The 20,706-nt window shown below is 36.4% G+C and overlaps 1 protein-coding gene across 2 annotated transcripts in view; it reads left to right on the top strand.

Moving 5' to 3' along the window:
* LRBA (LPS responsive beige-like anchor protein) overlaps positions 1 to 20,706 on the top strand; it is a 721,911-nt gene that overhangs the window by 687,955 nt on the left and 13,250 nt on the right. For both annotated transcript variants that reach the window (XM_059066707.2, XM_059066706.2), the window contains exons 52-53: positions 4,418 to 4,585; positions 20,314 to 20,415. In XM_059066707.2, coding sequence (XP_058922690.1) covers positions 4,418 to 4,585; positions 20,314 to 20,415 — 270 coding nt within the window. The remainder of the gene's footprint in view (positions 1 to 4,417; positions 4,586 to 20,313; positions 20,416 to 20,706) is intronic.

The raw sequence follows: 20,706 nt of genomic DNA, 5'->3' as shown, positions 1-20,706 counted from the left end.
CTCTCACAAGCTTTCCTTAAACATTCTTTTAGATTGCGTATTGTTTTTTATACATTAAAACTTATTTTTTAACTCACATACAGTAAAATTGATGTTTTTGGTTATAGTTCTGTTCGTCTGGGCATTGTATACAGTTATGCAGCTGCCACCACCACCACAGTTAAGATGCAGAGCAGCTGAGGTCCCCCGGAACCCCCTGTGCTGCCCCTGTGTGGTCAGCCCCTTCCCTCAGCTCAGCCCCCTCAGAACCGCTGATGTAGCCTTCATCCCTATAATTTTGCTTTTACCAGAATGTCAGAAAATGGGATCATATATATGTTAACCTTTGGTTTCGACATTTGAGGCTTTTTGAGTTTGTTGACATTTCATATCATTTTTAAAAGACATTGAATATTAATATTTGTAAAGTAAAGCTAACCTCCCTTTTATATAGTACTAATAAAATTAAGATAATTCTTAGAGTCACACAATTCTCTAGAATTTACAGAATTCCTTCTTTCTAATACATGATATTGTGTCAGCCTCACAATAATCCTATGAGATAGAACAGGTGTCCTTCGCTCCATTGAAACCGAGGTTTAGAAAGGGTAAGTAACTTGTTGATATCTGCATAGATAATGGTGCTAGAACTTGGCATTGAAGCCAACTCCTCGGACTTCAGGTGTGGCATATTTGTGACTATACCGTGTTATCTCATATAAGTGTTACCTGTTTAAAAACTAGGTTCCTAGAGCGTCTGCCATGTTACTTTACTTAATAAACTAGATGACGTTCCTTCCCCTCTTTCCAAAAGCCTTCTACTTTATTACTTTTTAAACCATGCATATGCGTGTGTATGTATAAAACATTTTCTTAGAAGTAGCCTCATTTTAAACTTCATTTCAGTGGGACTGACTTACCATGTACACTAAAAATATTTATACTTGCCAGGAAAGTTGTGAAAAATATCTCAAATGATAGTTCTGATATCTTTCTTAGTATCTTGTATACAAACTCTGATGCTAGTTTTATTTTAAATTATTTAAATTTTAAATGTGTCTGTGTTTTTATGATAATAGGAATATTAAATATTTTCTCCTAAGTTTGGCAGAGACACAGGGAAAAATTGTATGATCAATAATATATAATGGCATAGCTATCACAAGTGTTGAATTCAATTATATTTTGGCACATAAGCCAAAAAAAAAGTCCTTCTCTTATTAGATTTGGCGGGGCAGGGAAGTGGGGGTAGAGAGAAACACGGTTGTAACAGGAAATTCTTTAAACATAAATCATGTTTTCGGGACACAACCAGAACAGCAGAGGCAACAATAAAACCTTCCCTCAGCAGTGGGAATTATTTTCAGGCCACATTTTAGATTCAGTGGTGCAGAGTCCTGAGCTTGAATTTTTTTTTATTTGTAGCATAGCTGTCAAATAAAACATTAACTAGAAAATTTGTTCTGTCAAAAAGAAGATATTCTAGTACTTGTGGTAATATTTGATATTAGTTTGTGGAGAGGTGGACTGGTATTAGAGGAAACAAAAAATAAAAGTTGAGGAACACTTATGAGATTATCAGAAAATAATTTACCAAAACGAGCAGCAGGTATTTATATGCTGTGATTTATTTAGGAGGAGTGAACCTCAACCTCATAGCAATAACAAATATTGCTAAGGAAGGCTGCCAGAAGAGGAAAAAGCAAACTGAAAAAAATAATGTTTTCCAAAGTTGAGCCCAAAGGATAAATTGTAGAGAATGAAGTTAATTTGTATTAAAATATGAAACTCTTTAGATGTAAATACTTAAAAGTCACTCCCTCATCTCGATCTTCCAAGCAAATAGCTGCTCTTTTGCAAGCCTCCTGGTGTACGTGGAGCACTTGGGTTTCCTGTATGCCGTGACCTCAAGTACCTAATTGTAGTTGCTTTACTCACCCTCACTTCTACAACCCACTGAACTGATGGGTATCACATCTTACATAGGCCTACTCTAAATAACCCATTTCAATCACTCCTGTAGTGGACATGCTCTCAGCATTTAGTGTAGGCTGAGGCAGAAGTCACTGTACGTACAGAAGTCAAAAACATAATCACATTACGGGGTGTTCAGTTTTCTCAGTGGTTAAAACTCACTGATTTAACCTTCAGTTTTCGAATGAGAGTGCATTCAGCTCCCTAACTTTTGTCTCATCCTTAGTAAGGCCTGCCTCTAATCTAACCCCACCCATTTTACCCCTAAACCTCTCTACTTTGTCCTTCATATAAATTGGAAATGATGCAAAAATTATTAGATTTTTAATATTTAATTTGCCTTCTTCTTTTCAATTTTTTTATTCTAGAAAGTCTTGACTTCTTACCATATTCTTTATTGATAAAAGCTATTTTTTTTTTTTTTTTTTTTTTGCGGTATGCGGGCCTCTCACTGTTGTGGCCTCTCCCGTGGCGGAGCGCAGGCTCCGGATGCACAGGCTCAGCGGCCATGGCTCACGGGCCCAGCCGCTCCGCGGCATGTGGGATCTTCCCGGACCAGGGCATTAACCCGTGTCCCCTGCATCAGCAGGCGGACTCTCAACCACTGCACCACCAGGGAAGCCTGATAAAAGCTAATTTTTAAAACAAATGTTTTGGTGTCATTTTAAAAGGTTGAAGAAATTCAGAAGTGAACATTTAGCAGTTAAAATACCTGCTTTGACTAAAGTCTTTATCCATAGGTGAAAAAAATGTCCTTTATTAATTTTGCAATTTGAGATTGATATGAATCTAATCTTAAGTTACTCTTAGTAGACTGTGTACAAGAGAAAACACTGTATTTGACTTTCCATCTGATTTGGATAAAGTACATCTCAGTATTTTACTTATAAATTTGCAGACTTTATATTAAGCTTTGGGTTTATTAAAACCAATAATTTAAAAAATTTAGTGGAAATACTCTTTTAGTTCTATGTATTGTTATCTTGAAAAGTTTATACATGTAGATATGTGTAGATACCAATACTTAATTGAGACCTTAAGCTTTAGAATAGGTTATGATGTGTTCCAAGTTAAACATATAAACTTTTTAGGCATACTGATTTTTTTTCCAGCTTAATGGTTTTTATCTTGAACATCTGAATTGTATTTTTTATGACCCCACTGAAATGCTTATTTGAAAAAAAGAAGAAACACTCATGCTGCACATTAAGGGTAGACATTCTATGACATTCATTTGTAGATTCTCTAGACATTTCAAAGAGAAACGTTAGCTAGAAACTATAGGGAGAGAGTGGAAGGGCTGCTATAGATATTTAATTCTTTAGACAAGTTTGTGTGAATTATAAACACCATATCTGATTAAGCAAAAATAATCTAAAAGGTCTTTTTCTCACACTGTTATGTGAACAGTTCATCCTGTGTTTAACATCCTAGATACACAGTAAGTTTACTGGATATCCCCGTCCTCACCCTGCCCCTAATCATTACTGTTAAACCATCATAATCTTAATTTCATCATCCTCCCACCTCTCCAGGAACTTCCATCCTTCAGGCAATTAAAACAAAGAAAGAATGACCTGGCTCAAATTGTGGTGACAATATGTTAGTTCTTTTATCAAAATTTAGTTCATGTAAGCCTGATTTGAAAAACAGAAGCTGGGGAGGGGTAAGCTGTGATGAAGTGAGAGAGTGGCATGGACATATACACACTACCAAATGTATAAAATATAGAGCTAGTGGGAAGCAGCCGCATCGCACGGGGAGATCAGCTCGGTGCTTTGTGACCACCTAGAGGGGTGGGATAGGGAGGGTGGGAGGGAGGTGCAAGAGGGAGGGGATATGGGGATATATGTATATGTATAGCTGACTCACTTTGTTATACAGCAGAAACTAACACACCATTGTAAAGCAATTATACTCCAATAAAGATGTTAAAAAAAAACAAAAAAAACAAGCTGTCTGAAGTGACTAATACTGTCCTTGTATAGATCACTTTGAAGAATAGAAGAAATAAATTGTCTTTACTAATTCAGATATGGGTTTGTATTAGTGAAGTCTGAATGATAGAGTATCTACAGAAAGGCAACTAAGTTTTGCTTTGTTTTGAATCATACAGAGTAACTTAAATTGTTGAAATGGTTCCAAATAAGGGTTTTCCTGGGCCTGCTTTAATCAGTAGACATGATTCATTTGTAATTTATAGGAGCTATGTATAATAACATTATTAGTTGAAATAGTTTTAACGTATGTCTTAAATGTGACTGTCACTCTTCAACTGATTTTGTGGTTGTTGTTAACTATTCAAAGAAAACTGTTAGGTTGGACCAGGTCAAATTTTATTATAAAATCTGAATTATCAGAATCGGATTAACACAACTTCATTACCTTCTTAAGTGAAATGATCACTGGAAATTTTTTCAATTTTTTAAATAGCAGTTTTAAAGAAAATTGTTTTGTATTTCAGGAAAATTGATCCAAGTGGTGTTTGGCCATTGGGACGTCGTCACTTGCCTCACTCGTTCGGAGTCATATATTGGGGGAAATTGCTACATTCTCTCAGGGTCACGTGATGCAACCCTTCTGCTCTGGTACTGGAATGGAAAAAGCAGTGGGATTGGCGATAACCCAGGCAGTAAGTACAATTTATTTTATAAGTAAACTTTTACAAGTGATGTATAATAACATTTTGCAGTGAAGTTACCTATTTTCATCATGGTGAAAGTGAAACTGAAGTATCAAGTAGTTTTAATTTCTTAGTTATAATTTAAGAAAGGTCTGGATAGCCTTGTTATTAACATCTTGTGACCATTGATAATTCAAATTCAAGCATGAAATCTCATTTTTCATGTTATGGTTATTCTTATGATCTGAAAATGCTAGTTCTTCATTGATAATGGCTGTCACCAAATAAAATAGAGGTGTTTCATTCACAAACAATAAGATATAACATAAAAGAGCAATCATATATTATCTTGTTTATTGAATTCATGTTTTAAAAGAGCAAAAACATTATAATTTCATGGAAACAAACCAGTCTTTTTATGCTTTCATTTACATATTAAAAGATAAAACAGGTCCTAAAAGGCCAATACAGAATATTCAAATTGGCTCTTGGTTTTTCAGATGGGAAATGAAAATGTTCACCAACAGCCTTAAACATCTTTATGAAACTATGCTGAAGGCAGTAAAACAAAAAATGTGTAACCATTTAAAATTGTAATTCACAGAAGGCAAAAAAGGAAGCAGCTACCATTAAAACCAGTTGCACACAGCTGCAGAAAAGAAATGGCTTTAGAAAAACACATTAAGAAGTAGGAAAAAACAATTAAAGGGACCACCTGAAAAATGAGAATTTAATTAAAATGATTATGACAACACTGGAGAGTTCCTGCAAGAATAGCTTTAGATTTTTACTTCATAAGGTAGAGCATTTTAACTGCTCTTAAATATTTACAGTTTCTTAATTTAAAGCAAGTTGCAGTGTATTTGGTTAAGGAAGGATCATGTTGTTCCTGATTACTTTACCTGAATACTGTGGTACTTACTTCTGTCCCTCAGTCCCAAATTATAAAACAGTCTGAATATGTTTAAATCCATCATATTTTGAATTGACTTCTTAAAGTTATGCTTATTAAATATATATTATTTGTATGAAAGTGAAACCTTCTAAAAAAATTTACTCAAGAGCCAGTACGGTTTTAAAAGAAGTATATGCAAAGTATTTTTATCAACGTTGTGTCTGCTTTGTATGTATTTTGTTTGGTGTGGTGGTGAATCAAAGTTTTTATTTTATGAGCCTAATATGTATTTCTTATTTTAATCAGAACAGGGGTAATTCCCTATACTAATAGAATATGAAAAGTAACTTTACGGCTGTGATGCTATGGGTAATACAGTCTTTATAATCAAATCAAACTTTAGTATGTGTGTCTATATGGGGAAGTAGTGTGTATCTGTATCTCTCGTATTTACACAACATCCCATTTTACATGTAATTACAATAATTTTAAATATGTAAATTTCAGGGATTTTTTTTTTTTTTTTTTCTTCCCCTCCACATTCTTTTGAGAAATACTTCGTGTTCTTTTCATTATGGAGTCTTACATTCTGCTCCTTTCTGGCCTTTTAGGATGAGTGACTACTTTCAATTTCTTTTTTTTCCTGTTTCTATAAATTCAGTTCTTGAGATTCACTAAATTATCTCAGACAAACCTAGATTTGACATAGGTAATAAGTATACCGTTTTGTTACTTACATGAAAATATTTAGGAAGAGCTTTCTTTTGCTTTAAAATCATGTGAGATGTTTCATGCACGTATAGCAATCTAAATGAAAAGAAGATTTTTTTTTTTTCTACTTCTTTGACCCAACCATGTTCTCTATATGTCATTACCAATGGGTATGTTGAGAAGTAGCTAAAGGCTACTTCTGTAAACCTAGCTACACTTGTATGTAATTGTTGTTACATTTCAAAAATTTAAGTATATTTTAAAACTAGAAATATTCAGCTTTTCCAGAAGGGAGAAATATATATATATGTATGTTTAAATACCTTGTAAATCACCCTAGAGATGGTTTTTACATGTATGACATTTTAAGAAATGAATCAGGTAGGACTGACCAAATCGTGGAGTTTAGAGTAAAACAAAGCTAAGTTCTAAGCTTTGCTGTGCTGTCTTGTCTATGAAATGAAAGCAACAATAGTAACTGACTTAAGGTGTTATCAGAAGCACAGAATGCTTAGAACAAATAAATCACCACACAAACACCATCTTGCTGGCATTAGAGTATATATTATAATGTTCTTTGTTTCATAAAGCACTTCATCTATACCCTCATTGTCTGCAGTATGGTGGACAATAACTCTTAGTAATGCTGGTAATGAAAAGGGAAAAAAAAAGAATAACGTAACAGCACATCTAATAAAAATTTTAGAAAATTATAATGCATCTTGACTAAATTAAATTACCTTTCTCAAAGTGAACCTTGGCCTTTTGGGCCCTTTTATAACATCTGATGTCCCAATTTAATTTTGCTTTAGCTTTGAAGGATGAATCTGGGAAAAAGACAAATAGGCACTTTTTCATATAATGAGAATTTCCACACATTAGAATAGAAAAATGAACAAGCCAGTCTAAGCTTTTCAAACGAAAATGAAAAACAAAAACAAAGACATATTTACCACGTGTGAACTGTTTTAAACATTCATGAGAGCTGGTTCGGATTTTATAAGCCTGTGGCTCATTGATGGCTCCATGACGCAGCCGCTGAAGTCACAGCTTTTCAGATGAGGAATTTTAGGTTATGCTTATTTCTGTGTTGTATCTCTTGGATGAAATATAATTGACCTTTAAGAAGTAGTCAGGCTTTTATATACATAACGTCAGTGTGGTCTCTAAATGCATACAATGCCTCAACTTAAATTTTTGAATTTAGACTTTTTTCTTGCTTGGAAGGAAAATGGGTAAATTTTTTAAAAACTAGGCTATTGCTTTTCCTGCATTTTATAGGTCTCATTCAAGTATTTAGCTTTTTTATTTTAAAAATCATGAGAATAAGCTAGTAATTTTACTGGCTAGTGTCATAAGCCTATGCCATTTTCTCCAAATCTAATATTAATGCTGTATGTAACGTTGTTAGCTTTAGTACTATTTTTTTAAAAATCATGTTATCCACAGTTAATAAGCACATTGTTCAGGTAAAATCAGGCTAATTCAAACTGGATAAAACCTATATATAGTATAACTTGAGGCTTTTAAAAGGATGTACATGTTTTATGAAATCTGCCTAGATTATGTAGCAAAAGCCTTATTTTCCTATATGAAAGATAGTGTTTCATTTTTGACTCTGTTGTCTTGTGATAGTTATCTCCTGTGGGATGCAGTTTTCTTAAGGAGGAGAAAAATTAAGATAGGATTCCATTTAGTTGTAGATTTTTAAAATAAAATTAACCAAGAACATTTCAAAGAAAGACGTTTTCTACATGGAAGCATCTCTCTCTTTGCCCTAGTACTCTGTGTGTTTTAGAACTGAATCTTGTCCACCAAAATGCTTTTCCTGGAATACTCATTTTTCTATCCAGACTGTACATTTCCAAATTTTGAAGAAAATGTTCCCTGATGCATTCAACTGACATTTAAATACTTTAAACTTTAAAATGATCTTGTAATCAAGGTGAAAATTTACAAGAGTTATTTATCCACTATTTTTATATTGTATTAATAGATCATAAACTTAAAATCAAATACTTATTAAGCCTCTAAATGTAAATGCTTATTAAGCATTTTTAGGTATCTGAGTAATTTTTTAAAAGCCACAGTTGATTAGCTTTAGAAGAAAATGGTCGCTGACTATGAGGTGTTGCATAGATGCTGTGTAGTATTTCAGTAAAGTAGTTTTCCATTCTCGCATTCTGTTTTTGATTTGATTGAAAGGTGGCATTTTTTTTCCTCTTTGCAATCAGACATGCTAATCTATGTCAGCTTTCTCCTTTATGGGAATGGCGTCTACTGAAAAAAAGAAAAAAGTTTTTTTCATAACCAGATTCTGTTCTTTAAGAATATTTCAGCACCGTCAATGAGAAGGAAGGTTTTATTAACCATAAGGCTAGCACAAACAGACCACAGAGCTGTTTTTTAAAGTACTGTATGTCATAGCTGCCCTGCTTTTTCTCTGTCTAAAACTTCATTTTGTTATACTCTCATCAATCACTTAAGTCATTACCGTAAATCCTACTGTTGTTAATTTTACTAGTATCACCCTAATGAGACATTCCTGCTATAATTAAAAATGAATTCTAACTTTAAGGCATTCTAAATTTTTTTTTAATGACTTTAGAATGATCTTGCCATATGACCATAAATACCACTGATATACATAACCTGCTCATCAAGTCTATAAGAAAAGTGGTATCACAATATGTCCAGGTGTGACTTATTTACTGGTTGCTTCTGTGCACATGTGCTTATTATGCATATGTGTATTTTTGTGCACATATTTAGGAATTATGTCCTTTTTATCGTAAAGTCTAATACGCTTTACTAAGCTACCGATAAATCCTTATTCTTTGTCTTGCCAAAAATATAGGTGGATGTAACACAAGCAGTATGACTCCCCGTAAGTAGGCGTCCTAGAGCACCATCTGCTGGATGCATTTGGGGACTTAATGTTGGTAAAACTGAAGATCAGTACTTGTTAAAACAGGTGTACTTTGTTTTTAATTGCCTGTGATGTATTATTTATGGTTCACAAATGTCAAGGTATGTACATCTGTGTTTGAACCATATGAGTTTGTAAAAGAAATAACTTTCTTCTTTTGCCCTGCACTAATCTGGATTTGGAATGTTATATAATAAATATTTTGTTTAAGGAAAAAGTAAACACAATATATACCTAGTGAAACAAAGCATCACAGTTTGTCATGAAATAAACTCTTATTAATCGCAGGTCTTCAGTAAGCTACAGTTGGAGAAACTTGTTTAGATGATATTTTAATTTTAGTTTCCTTATGTTCACTAGATTCTGAATATGAAAGCAACGTTTGAAACAAATACATTTTTTATATCTGGGATATGACTCCATCTGATTCTTTGTCAAGAACATGAGTTCTTATATTGTATCTCATCAAGAACTTTCCTCGTGGCCCTACTTTTGGTTTGCACTATTGCACTAACACTAAGATTGCCCTGTATTTTCCTTTTTTCCTTGAAGAATTCATCAAGCAGTGTTTGAAGCAATATGTTGGCAGCGTTCAAGTTCAGGTGACATTAAAACTATGTCTATGAAATTCTCCAGAAGGTCCAGGATGTTTAGTGCTCCATGATGTAATGCAGGCCCTCCCGTTTCAGCAAAACAACTCTGTATTTACTGCTTGTAACTAATAGTAGATGTGGTAAAAGGAATTATATTCATGTGGCAAATGAATACAACCTTAATGCGCACCATATGCAGAGTGGCGGGGTGACGTGCCAATATATCACGTTTATTTACCTTGTTTAGTTGCAGAAAAAAAATGACTATACCATTCAGCCCGTAGGCTCTGACCATATCAACATGGGAACAGAAGAACTGATGATTTATGCCCTCAAATTGGAACTGAGTATCTTCATATGTAGGCTTTAATAGTGCAACATCAAAGAAAATTGTCTAATACTTTATGCTCAGATAGGAAATTTAATTTCAAACAATGGCTGGAATTAACCATTAGTTAGAAGGTACACATTCTCTCTAGTCAACTAAGTATAGTCTCTTGAAGAAAATGGTAAATGTGTCTTCTTTCATTTACTTGAGACTGAATAGACTCTGAAATTACAAGCTGCTTCCTCACTCCCCCTCCCTTTTTTAAGCCTAAAATCGGGAGCCTTCTGCTTTTAGAATGTTGCATGTGAGAGAGAGAAAGAGTGAGAGGGAGATTACTGTAGAACTACCAAGGATTTGTTTAATGAAGACCTCCTGGAACAGCATGTTAGACTGACTTTACCACCTTCCAAAGAGTTTGCTTCTTTAGAGAAATTATATGACAACTTGGTGCATGTGCACCTCGTGTTGTACTTTAGAGAGTCCTGAGAATTCATGAAAAGAGACCCCTTTTTATATGAAACTAAGTATTAAATGCCTCTGATGATTTCTTTTACAGTTGCCCTGTTTTTAAAAGTAATTTTTTTCACATTCAAAGAGGTTTGGTCAGACTTCATATTTTGGATTTGAAGTGTTTTTAGGTAGGAAAAAAAATCCTTAGAATTCTTTCTGCCTCTCCTAGCTGAGGTCTTCATGACCGTTGAGCTTTTTAGCTTTTCTTCTCATAGGCTTGGAACTTTCTACAACTGAGAGATTGCTTTATTTCCTTAGGGTGAGCGGGGTCAGGATGTTTCTTTCTTTTTTTTTTAAAATTGAGATATAATTGACACATAACATTATATGAGTTTCAGGGGTACAACATCATGATTTGATATTTGTATATATTACAAAACGATCTTCACACATACTTACACACTTTTTTCCAATGCTGAGAACTTTTAGGATCTACTCTCTCAGCAACTTTCAAATATACAATACAGTATTATTAACTATAATCACCATGCTGTACATTACATCCCCAGGACTTATTCACTTTATAAGTGGGAGTCTGTACCTTTTGACCACCTTTGCCCATTTCGCCTACTCCCTACCTCTGGCAGACACCTCTGGCAGTCTGTTCTCTGTATCTATGAATTTGGTGGGTTGTTTTGTTTTTTTTTAATTCTACACGTAAGTGAGATCATGGAGCATTTGTCTTTCTCTGTCTGACTTATTTCACGTGGCATAATGCCCTTAAGGTCTATCCATGTTGTCACAAATAGCAGGATTTCCTTCTTTTTTGTGGATGAATAATATTCCATCGTGTGTGTGTGTGTGTGTGTGTGTGTGTGTGTGCGTGCGCGCGCGCAGCATTTTGTTTATCCACTCATCTATCAGCGGACACTTAGGTTGTTCCCATGTCCATTGTCCATTGTGAATAATGTTCATTCACAATTGTGAATAATGTTGCTGTGAACATGGGGGTGCAAATATCTTCTTGAATTAGTGTCTTCATTCCCCTCAGATAAATACCTAGAAGTGGAGTTACTGGATCATATAGTAGTTATATTTTTAATTTTTTGAGGAACCTCCATACTGTTTTCCGCAGTGTTTGCACCAATTTACATCCCCACCAACAGTGCACAGGGGTTCCCTTTTCTCCACTTTCTTATCAACACTTAGTATTTCTTGTCCTTTTGATAAAAGCCATTCTAGCAGGTATGAGATGTATCTCGTTGTGGTAAGCATTTCCCTGGTGATAAGTGATGTTGAGTACCTTTTCCTGTACTTGTTAGCCATCCATATGTCTTCATTGTAAAAAATGTCTGTTCAGAGCCTCTGCCCATTTTTAAATTAGATTGTTCTTTCGGTGTTGAGTTACATGAATTTTTATGTGTTTTGGATATTAATCCCTTATCAGGGATATGATCTGTAAATATTTTCTCCCATTCCATAGGTTGCCTTTTCATTTAGTTGATGGTTTCCTTTGCTGTGCAGAAGCTTTTTAGCTTGATGTAATCCCACTTGTTTATTTTTTACTTTTGTTGCCTTTGCTTTTGGTGTCAAATCCAGGATGTTTCTAATAGCTAAAGATGTGAAAACCCTCTATACTTTTCACTACTGGCTTACTTATGTATCTTTAACAAAGGAACCTTAAAAGTGTTAAGGAGGACAAATTACAAAGAATTTTATGTGACTTGGGTATTTAGGATAGATAGATAAAAATAGTTATGTTTTCATTTTTCATATATTTTCATATTCATAAGAATGGAAATGTTACTTTTCAAAAAATATGAACAAGATTTCCTTTCAACAACTTTTCTAAGTATCTGCATTCCTTTTTGGAGGCAGAGTTTTATAATGTTTATGTTTACTAGACACTCATATGCAGCTACAGGAGCTATCAGTGAATTAGAGCCAAAAATAAGCCCGTCTGTGGGGAATTGGCAAGTGAAAAAGTCTCAAGAGAGTAGGATAAAAGAAGTACATTAGTTAAGTTTGATATGTCCACACAATGAAAGACTGTACAGCCATTAACGTATTATGCATTGTGACATTGACATGGAAGGATATGGTCTCTGTATTGTTAAGTGTAAAAGATCACCAAACTACATGTATAATATGATATATTTTAAGTGTCTGTGTCTGTATACCTTGTATGTATATATGTATATTTACTATATACATATATTTATTTAATATTATTATGTATATTTACATATAGAAAAAAATCTAACGATAACCAGTAAATGTTAGCAATGATTGTTTTTACGTAGTGGAATTTAGAGGCAGTTTTTCATTTTCTTCTTCATAATTTACTAAATTATATGAATGATTTATAATGAGCATGTATTATTTTGATAATAAGAGACAATAAAGATATTTTATTGGGGAGGAAAATACCTAATTATTGGAATGTACCTTCCCTTCCTGCCCTAGGCTTCATGCCCTTATTGTATCAGAATTAAATGGATTGTCAGGGAAGGTTGGAAAGTCTAAGAAAAGGAGGAATGGGAGAATTCAAAGTATAATTTCTAGAAATGAAGGTATATTTTCTCCCTGACTGGAAACAGTAGTAATGAGAAGCATCTCTAATTGGCGTTTATGTGGCACAGGATCAGATATTTTACTTTTGCTGGAGAGAGGGTCTGCAACAGAGGGTGAAAATACTGCTACTGCTTGTACTACGAGATGATACTTATTGAGCGCTCACTACACACCAGGCACCATCCTAAACACTTCGCGTAGTAACTCATTAATCCTCATTGTAGTCCTGGTATGATCCTTGTTTTATAGATGAGGCACAGAGAGAGTATTCGTGTGCCTCTACTTTCTGCCCTGGGTTTTGAAGTTCCTAGATCTTACTAGAACTATGAGAACTTGCCCAAGGGAGGTGCCCTAGCTGGCAGTGCTGTAGCCCGGGTTCAGACCCAGGCACTCTAGGCCAGAGACACCATTCTTAACCACTAAACTGTACAGCATTTTTAATTTGATTTCATTGGCTCATCATCTGTAGAGAATTTGATACAGCCTTGTCAAGCCATCTTAGGATTTGCAAAGGACAATATAGAGATAATTTTGTTAGTACTGAGTTCTTAAGACAGTATATGTCATGATAGGATTTTGTACTCTTTAAATATTATTACACATTAGGGTTATACTTTAAGTATACAGTTGTTGGTATATACTCACACAAACCCATTTTCCAATGTAGTCTTAGAAGATGATTCCATTGTCATAAACTTATGTATGTATGTTTAAGTTTATATATATAAGCTTATATGAGATATATTGATATATATATTATAGAAGAGGAGAAACGTTATAAATCAAGAACTTAGTATTACTGTTTTTTGTACCAATACTGTATTGTCTTGCATTAATAATTCTAAGTTATTTACAAAAGGAAGCTACCAAATTTTACTGTTGGTTGTCACATCCTAAATGCAGCTATGGGGCTTCCCTGGTGGCGCAGTGGTTGAGAATCCGCCTGCCGATGCAGGAGACACGGGTTCGTGCCCTGGTCCGGGAAGATCCCACATGCCGCGGAGCAACTAAGCCCGTGAGCCATGGCCGCTAGGCCTGCGCGTCCGGAGCCTGTGCTCCGCAACGGGAGAGGCCACAGCAGTGAGAGGCCCGCATACCGCAAAAAAAAAAAAAAAACAACTAAATGCAGCTATGGCTTGTTTTCTGTAGTGTATATGTTTAACCAAATCAACATTTTTTCACCAAAAAGGCCATAATGAAAGGAGAGGGAAGAGTTGGTAGAGATGGAATAAATAGAACAAACTCAAATAATTTCTCTTTGTATAATTAAAATGTAGTGTTATAATTCCCATTGAAAAATTAGGAAGTTAGTGGAAAGATTTAAGAAACATTTAACAACTAACCTCATTTCCCCTTCAGAAAAGCCATTTATTTCCTCTCTCTCGATTTACCATTATGGTGTGAGCCACGTGAGAAACTTTAGTATTCAATTTTCATATGAATTTTTTTGTTGATGAATGTTTCCAGTAATCAAATGTAATTAAAGTGGAACAGAAGGCATGTGCAAAACAAAAAGTATCCAGCTTTAGGAAATGGCTGACATGTATAACACCTCGATTTTCTTTTTTTTTTTTTCTTTTTTTTTTTTTTGCGGTACGCGGGCCTCTCACCGCTGTGGCCTTTCCCGTTGGGGAACACAGGCTCCGGACGCGCAGGCTCAGCGGCCATGGCTCACAGGCCCAGCCGCTCCGCGGCATGTGGGATCTTCCCGGACCGGGGCACGAACCCGCCTCCCCTGCAGCGGCAGGCGGATTCTCAACCACTGCGCCACCAGGGAAGCCCTCTTTTTTTTGTTTTTTATGTCTCTAAGAGGTCAGATGGTATTAGATTTTACTAACCTGGAAAATTATATTGGTTGTTTTTAATTTTAGGACTTCATTAATTGATGGTAAATATTCATTTTATATAAAAATTAAGTTGTAATAAATAGTTTGGGCTTCAGTACAGCTTTTTGACCTTTCCAATAATAGATATTTGTAATTATAATTAGCAGGCTTATAGTAAGGTCAACAAAACCTGATCCAATGACAATTTAAAATCAAACTATTTGCAAATACAAGGTCATATTTTATTCCCCTCCTTGTTTCCACAGTGCATTGCACATAATACTTACCCAGTAAATGTTATTTAGTGAAGGAGTGAAGGAATGAATGAGTAGACAAATGGGAAATATTAATTTCTGTCCCAAGAGTCATCTAAACTAAGTATTAATTGGAAGAGCTAATTTTATTTCTAGAAAACTAAGACTAGGGAAGTGTTGAACTGCCCTTCATTTCATGATAGATGATATGAAAAAGGTAAATGAAGGGAATTCTCTCTCTGCTAATAACAACACGTTTAAACTGCTAATGAGAACTTTGCAGTGCCTTTTTAAAGTAATTTAATTTTCATTAAGACTGAGGAGACGGTGCCAAAAATACCAAGAACTTTATTCATTTTTAAAAATGTAACTCAGAGTTTGCCAGAAATAACATGTCAGGTCTATTTTTACCTAGCTTTTAATCCTCTTTGCCTTAATGGAGACAGATCTTTTGAAATATTTTTCTCATTGGATATTTATGAACAGATACTAGAGAAATTACCGTCTCCTCCTTCTCTTCTTTCAGGTCATAGTCCATTTGATGGAGAAATACACTTAGTGTTATGAAGCCACCAAAGAAACACATTTAATAGCAGCATTTGTTATTCTGCCTAATGGTGTAAAACATTTCACGTAATATTTTAAAACATAAGTCCAATATAAATGCTAAGTGGGTATTGCGGAGATCTTGTGCTGCTTAAATGCAAGTTGGGTTGTTATAATGGTGTCTGTAAGTTAGGAACTGATATTTGGTTATTACGTACTGAGAAAAGCACATCTGTGAAAACTGGTGTGTCCTGGTATTCGTGGCAGGATTTGGATTGTCTTTAATCTTTGACTTGTTCATCTTCCTTTCAGGCCGTCCATAAAGATGCACTGAGTATCCTTTTCAGCCTTTGGTTAGGATTTGCATCAGTAGTCATAAACCTGCTCTCCGGACAAAGACACCCTTTCCTTTGAAGTAATTGCTCAAGCTTTCCAAAGCAGTCCAAGAAGTCTATCCTCTTTCTATTTTTCTTTAAGAAGAGTTTGAAGTGTAGTCCCTTAAACTAGCAGCAAGATAAATTTTTCTCTTCAGCTTTATTGAAAGCCATGACAATTTTTCAAGCAGTAAGACTTTAAAAGGTTCTTAAGGGAATGTGTTCTGCTTTATGACCTAGCTTTTGGTAGATCCTACTATCTCAGAAAGCAAAAGTAAAGACTTTTTGTATCCATTAACTACTGCAAATTTTTATCAAAGAATTAACCTGATATTTTTCAGAAGACTTTTTCCCCTGCTCCTTACTCAGTTTAGAGACTTCATTGAGAGATGGCCGTAGCTTTGGGGTCTTTGAAAAAGTAATCCATGGCCAGTATTGTCTTATTTGAGCTGATTTCCCCCCTAGGTATTAACTCTGTGGGTTGACAGGTAGTTAAGAGGGGCAGATTTAGATGGGTGCTGCAGTCAGAATGTTATATGATTCCCAGATTTTGTTTCTAGGCTTTGCAAACAAATATACACAGACACATATGCATATCGTTATTGGTATGTGGGATGTTACTGCTGTGTTGCAGGATGGTGTATCAGGATGTAACTATGGAGAAATAAACAGATTCTGTGAGCCACATATGAAGCCTGTGTTCCGCCTCCCATCAACCCTCTACCATTCATAATTTCATTCCAAAGGGGTTCCCAAAATATCTGCTGAACTTATTAGTTTGGACCTGCTGGATTTAAATCCCATATCATAGAATTCTATTTTCTGTAGTGAACTTTTAATACATAAAACATTTGGTTTATTGAAACTTACAAAAATCCAAGTATTTATTTTGAACAGAGTTTTTAATGAGAAAATGTAAAGAACACCCAATCTGCACTGCATATAATAAAGGGAATACAAACTTTAGTCTTTAAACAAGACTGGAAATGGCTTTTCTTAGAGGAAATGATACCTCTCCTCATATTGTTGTATGTGGATTTTTAGAGGCCATTAATGTGCGTTTCTTGAAGGGGAAGAAAGTTCAGTAGCAGGGTCTTTTTTACTAGAAATCTAGTGAGTGTTTGTGAAACCAGTTACCTGAGTAGAACCCAATGATCATAAGTTTACCCTTATGCTTTCAATTTGTTTTTTTCTCTTTCCTTTCCTTCCCTTCCCTTTCCTTTCCTTCCCTTCCCTTCCCTTTCCTTTCTGCTTCCCCCCACCCCCATATTTCCTGAATTGTCTTACCTGCTTCCTGGTTTAGAAAACATTTTGCCAAACTTTGAAGCCAGAGTCCTGGCATTGAACAGGCCTTTATTCAGAGATCAGGCCCTAGGAAGAGGAAAATCTCTTTTCAGTTTTGAAATTACACAGCATGTACATGTGTCTTCTGATTTGTGGAGGGGCAAATGATTGGTACAGTGTAGATTATTGGAAAACATTATTTTGTAAGTAAAGCATACTTATAAAAATCTTATTTATGAGTTTACAGAAAAGAATGCTTCTATCTTAATTCACTTTATGGGGTAAATTGTGAGGCTTCCTAAACTCTAACTTTATAGTCATAGAAAATTCTCAGTATTCCAACTGTTTTACATTAAAGAAAGAAATCCAGTTGACAGCAATCTTCTCACTTCCTCCCCATGTCCCTGAGGAAATATTCTTAGATCTAGAAAACAAAAAATTAGCATTGGCATGCTTAAGTGACAACGTCCTCTGTGTCCCCACTATCCATCTGTCCTTCGTTTACTTTGGCTTACACTTAGATTGCTTTCAGTTGTCATCAGTTTTCCGTCAGACCCTCATTTTCCACTGAGGAATTCCAAGACAGTTCAAGTTAAAACACAAATCTTGTCCCTATAAAATGGTACCTTATGAAAACAAAAAAGGAACAATCACACTGAAAATATATTCCTTAGATCTTAATGATTTTAATTCTTGATTTTTAAAAAGTTGCCAACAGGTATAATTAGACATTTCAAAACTAACATTGTCTGGCATTTTCGTGGAATATAGAGCATCTTGGGATGGGGGATGGGGGGCCCATGAATCGGGGCTGAAGTATTGGTAACTTTTAAAAATATTTCTGTTTTTTGTGGCAAGACTTATCTCCAGCAGAAAGTTAAGTAGTTCAGATAGGTTTGTAATACTTGCTTCTTTTCTTAACAAATTTACCGAATTTGTATGTTTAAGGGAAAAAAAAAAATAGCTGCTATTGTAACAAATGCTTTCTGGCTTGGAAAATATCAAGTAAACTTTGTATTAAGGTGGGTTTCTCTCCCCAAAGAAGTTTTAAAAGTGAATCAAATGAAACCAAGCCCCTTGTTCTACTTATCCCCTGGCCTTTTCCTATGCCATTTGAGGTCTCCCTTGGTCACCAAGCACGCAAGCCCGTTTCTGAGTCTGACTGCACATAGCACGGCCAACGTGGAACAGAGTTTGATATGATGCCTTTTCACCCACGTCTCACTCAGAAGTACCTAAGAGTCACCAAGAGTGAGGAAGGACGCTGTGGGGACACGGCTGTGCATCACGCACTCCAATAAACGCATTGTAATCATTACGAGATACGACCAGACGTGACGTAACTGCAGGCTCTGGAGGCAGCGGGGCCAGAAGCACAGAAACCAGGCCCTGTCTTCACAGTAGAGGCCCTCTCCTGGGCCGTGCATTCAATAAACCCTACTTTCCTTCTTCCCCTCCCCACCGCCCAGGAAAACATAGGCGTGTACAGAAATCTGCATGACATTTCAAAGGACACATTGACCATCATAAAAACCACTAGTTAATTTTTGTGACCAGCAGCATCTGCCTTTCCAAGGACCGTAGGTTTCTGCTGCAGTTTCCCTGATCTGCCAGATCCCTCTCCTCAGGGTAGGTGACCGTTCCAAGGATAGCCAAGGGTATGGGGTCAGGATGACAAGTTCTTCTTTCCCACAGAGCTCCACAGCTGGTAGTAGTGACCTGTTTTCTGGGCACAGTTGCCCCTGTGGATCACACAGTGTCACTTGTCAATCTTGCTGTAAAAGCAGTCCTAATCAAGGAAATCGCAGAGTGCTGACGGAGTCCTGCTCACTAGTCCGCTTCATGAAGGTGTTTTACGGCCTTGTCCCCAGAGACCATAAAAGTAGAGGACCAGTTTGGCTTAAAATAGTATCCTCCAGGCTAAAGATGGAGTTCGGTGTCTCCTGTGGCTTGGCCCGAAGCATGGCACAGGCGGGGCCCGTTGCGTCGGCCCCTCGTGGGGCGCCTCCACAGCCAGCCACAGTTCTCCTTTTAGTTTGGGACTGAGGTACATACCTGTGAAGACGCTTTGAAACATCTTCCATTATTTGGATAGTCTTTTTCTGTCCCACCTTCACCCTCCTCCCCTAACGTTCAGTCACTATCAGTAGAATTACATTTAATATTAATAGTTTTACTCCCCCTCTGTTCTTTGAATGAACCATGGAGAAATATACTCTGTAAGATTTTATATCAGGATGATGCATAACCTTGGGAAAGACAATAGGTATTTCAGAGAGGGGCTGCTCTGAGTATCATGAATCCTGCTTCAGACCATCTTCGTCACGACAGGGGTCTCACTGGCCCGGAGGAGGGCTGGGTGACGGGGGGAGAGGGGGAGGCCACCTTTCTTTGAAATGCGAATTAAGCCACAGTCCTTACCTTTATAATCATCCATCCAAAACTCATCTAATCAAAGGACTCATATCTGTATTTGCAAAGTATCTGAGGCGGTTTATAATACAGATTTTGTCTTATTTTTGTTCTGTTTTAAACTGTTGTTGCTTGATAATCACGCAAGGCTTAGAAATTCAGCAACATGTGTTCCTCAAACTATAGCAGAGGGCTTCCCTGGTGGCGCAGTGGTTGAGAGTCCGCCTGCCGATGCAGGGGACACGGGTTCATGCCCCGGTCCGGGAGGATCCCACGTGCCGCGGAGCGGCTGGGCCCGTGAGCCGTGGCCGCTGAGCCTGCGCGTCCGGAGCCTGTGCTCCGCAACGGGAGAGGCCACAACAGCGAGAGGCCCAAACTATAGCAGACAGTTTGTATCTACTCCTAAAATAGGATCTGGGGACAAATTCCCAAATTATGAATTAAAGATTTAAGCATTATGGGAATCAGGAACGAATGATTGATGATTTAATCTGAGTAAAGGAAGGTCATCCCCTGCACGAACTTGAATTGATTTGTTCGTTTAATCTTTTTTTCCTTAAGGTGAGACCACCACTCCTCGGGCCATCTTGACAGGCCATGACTCTGAGATCACTTGTGCTGTCGTCTGCGCTGAGCTCGGCCTCGTGTTAAGCGGTTCTAAAGGTAAATCTGTGGGGCCTTCAAAACATGGGTGCATTTTTTTGGTGTCTTCTAATAACAAATTTCCAAAGGTGAATTTGGTGCCTTTTTCTCTACAGCTGTGCTATCTGTGACAGTGACTGTTAGCTCCATGGGACTGTTCACATTAACTGAAACGAAATAAAATGTAAAATTCAGTTCCCTGGTGGCACTAGCCACACTGCAGGGGCTCAGTATGCACCTACGACTAGTGGCTACCGTATTGGACAGCCCAGAAAGGGAACATTTCCATCACTGCAGGAAGTCCTGTTTCAC

The sequence above is a fragment of the Kogia breviceps genome, chromosome 6, assembly GCF_026419965.1.
Source record: "Kogia breviceps isolate mKogBre1 chromosome 6, mKogBre1 haplotype 1, whole genome shotgun sequence".
In the NCBI taxonomy this organism is placed as follows: Eukaryota; Metazoa; Chordata; class Mammalia; order Artiodactyla; family Physeteridae; genus Kogia; species Kogia breviceps.
This window is presented reverse-complemented; position numbering and strand designations above follow the sequence as displayed.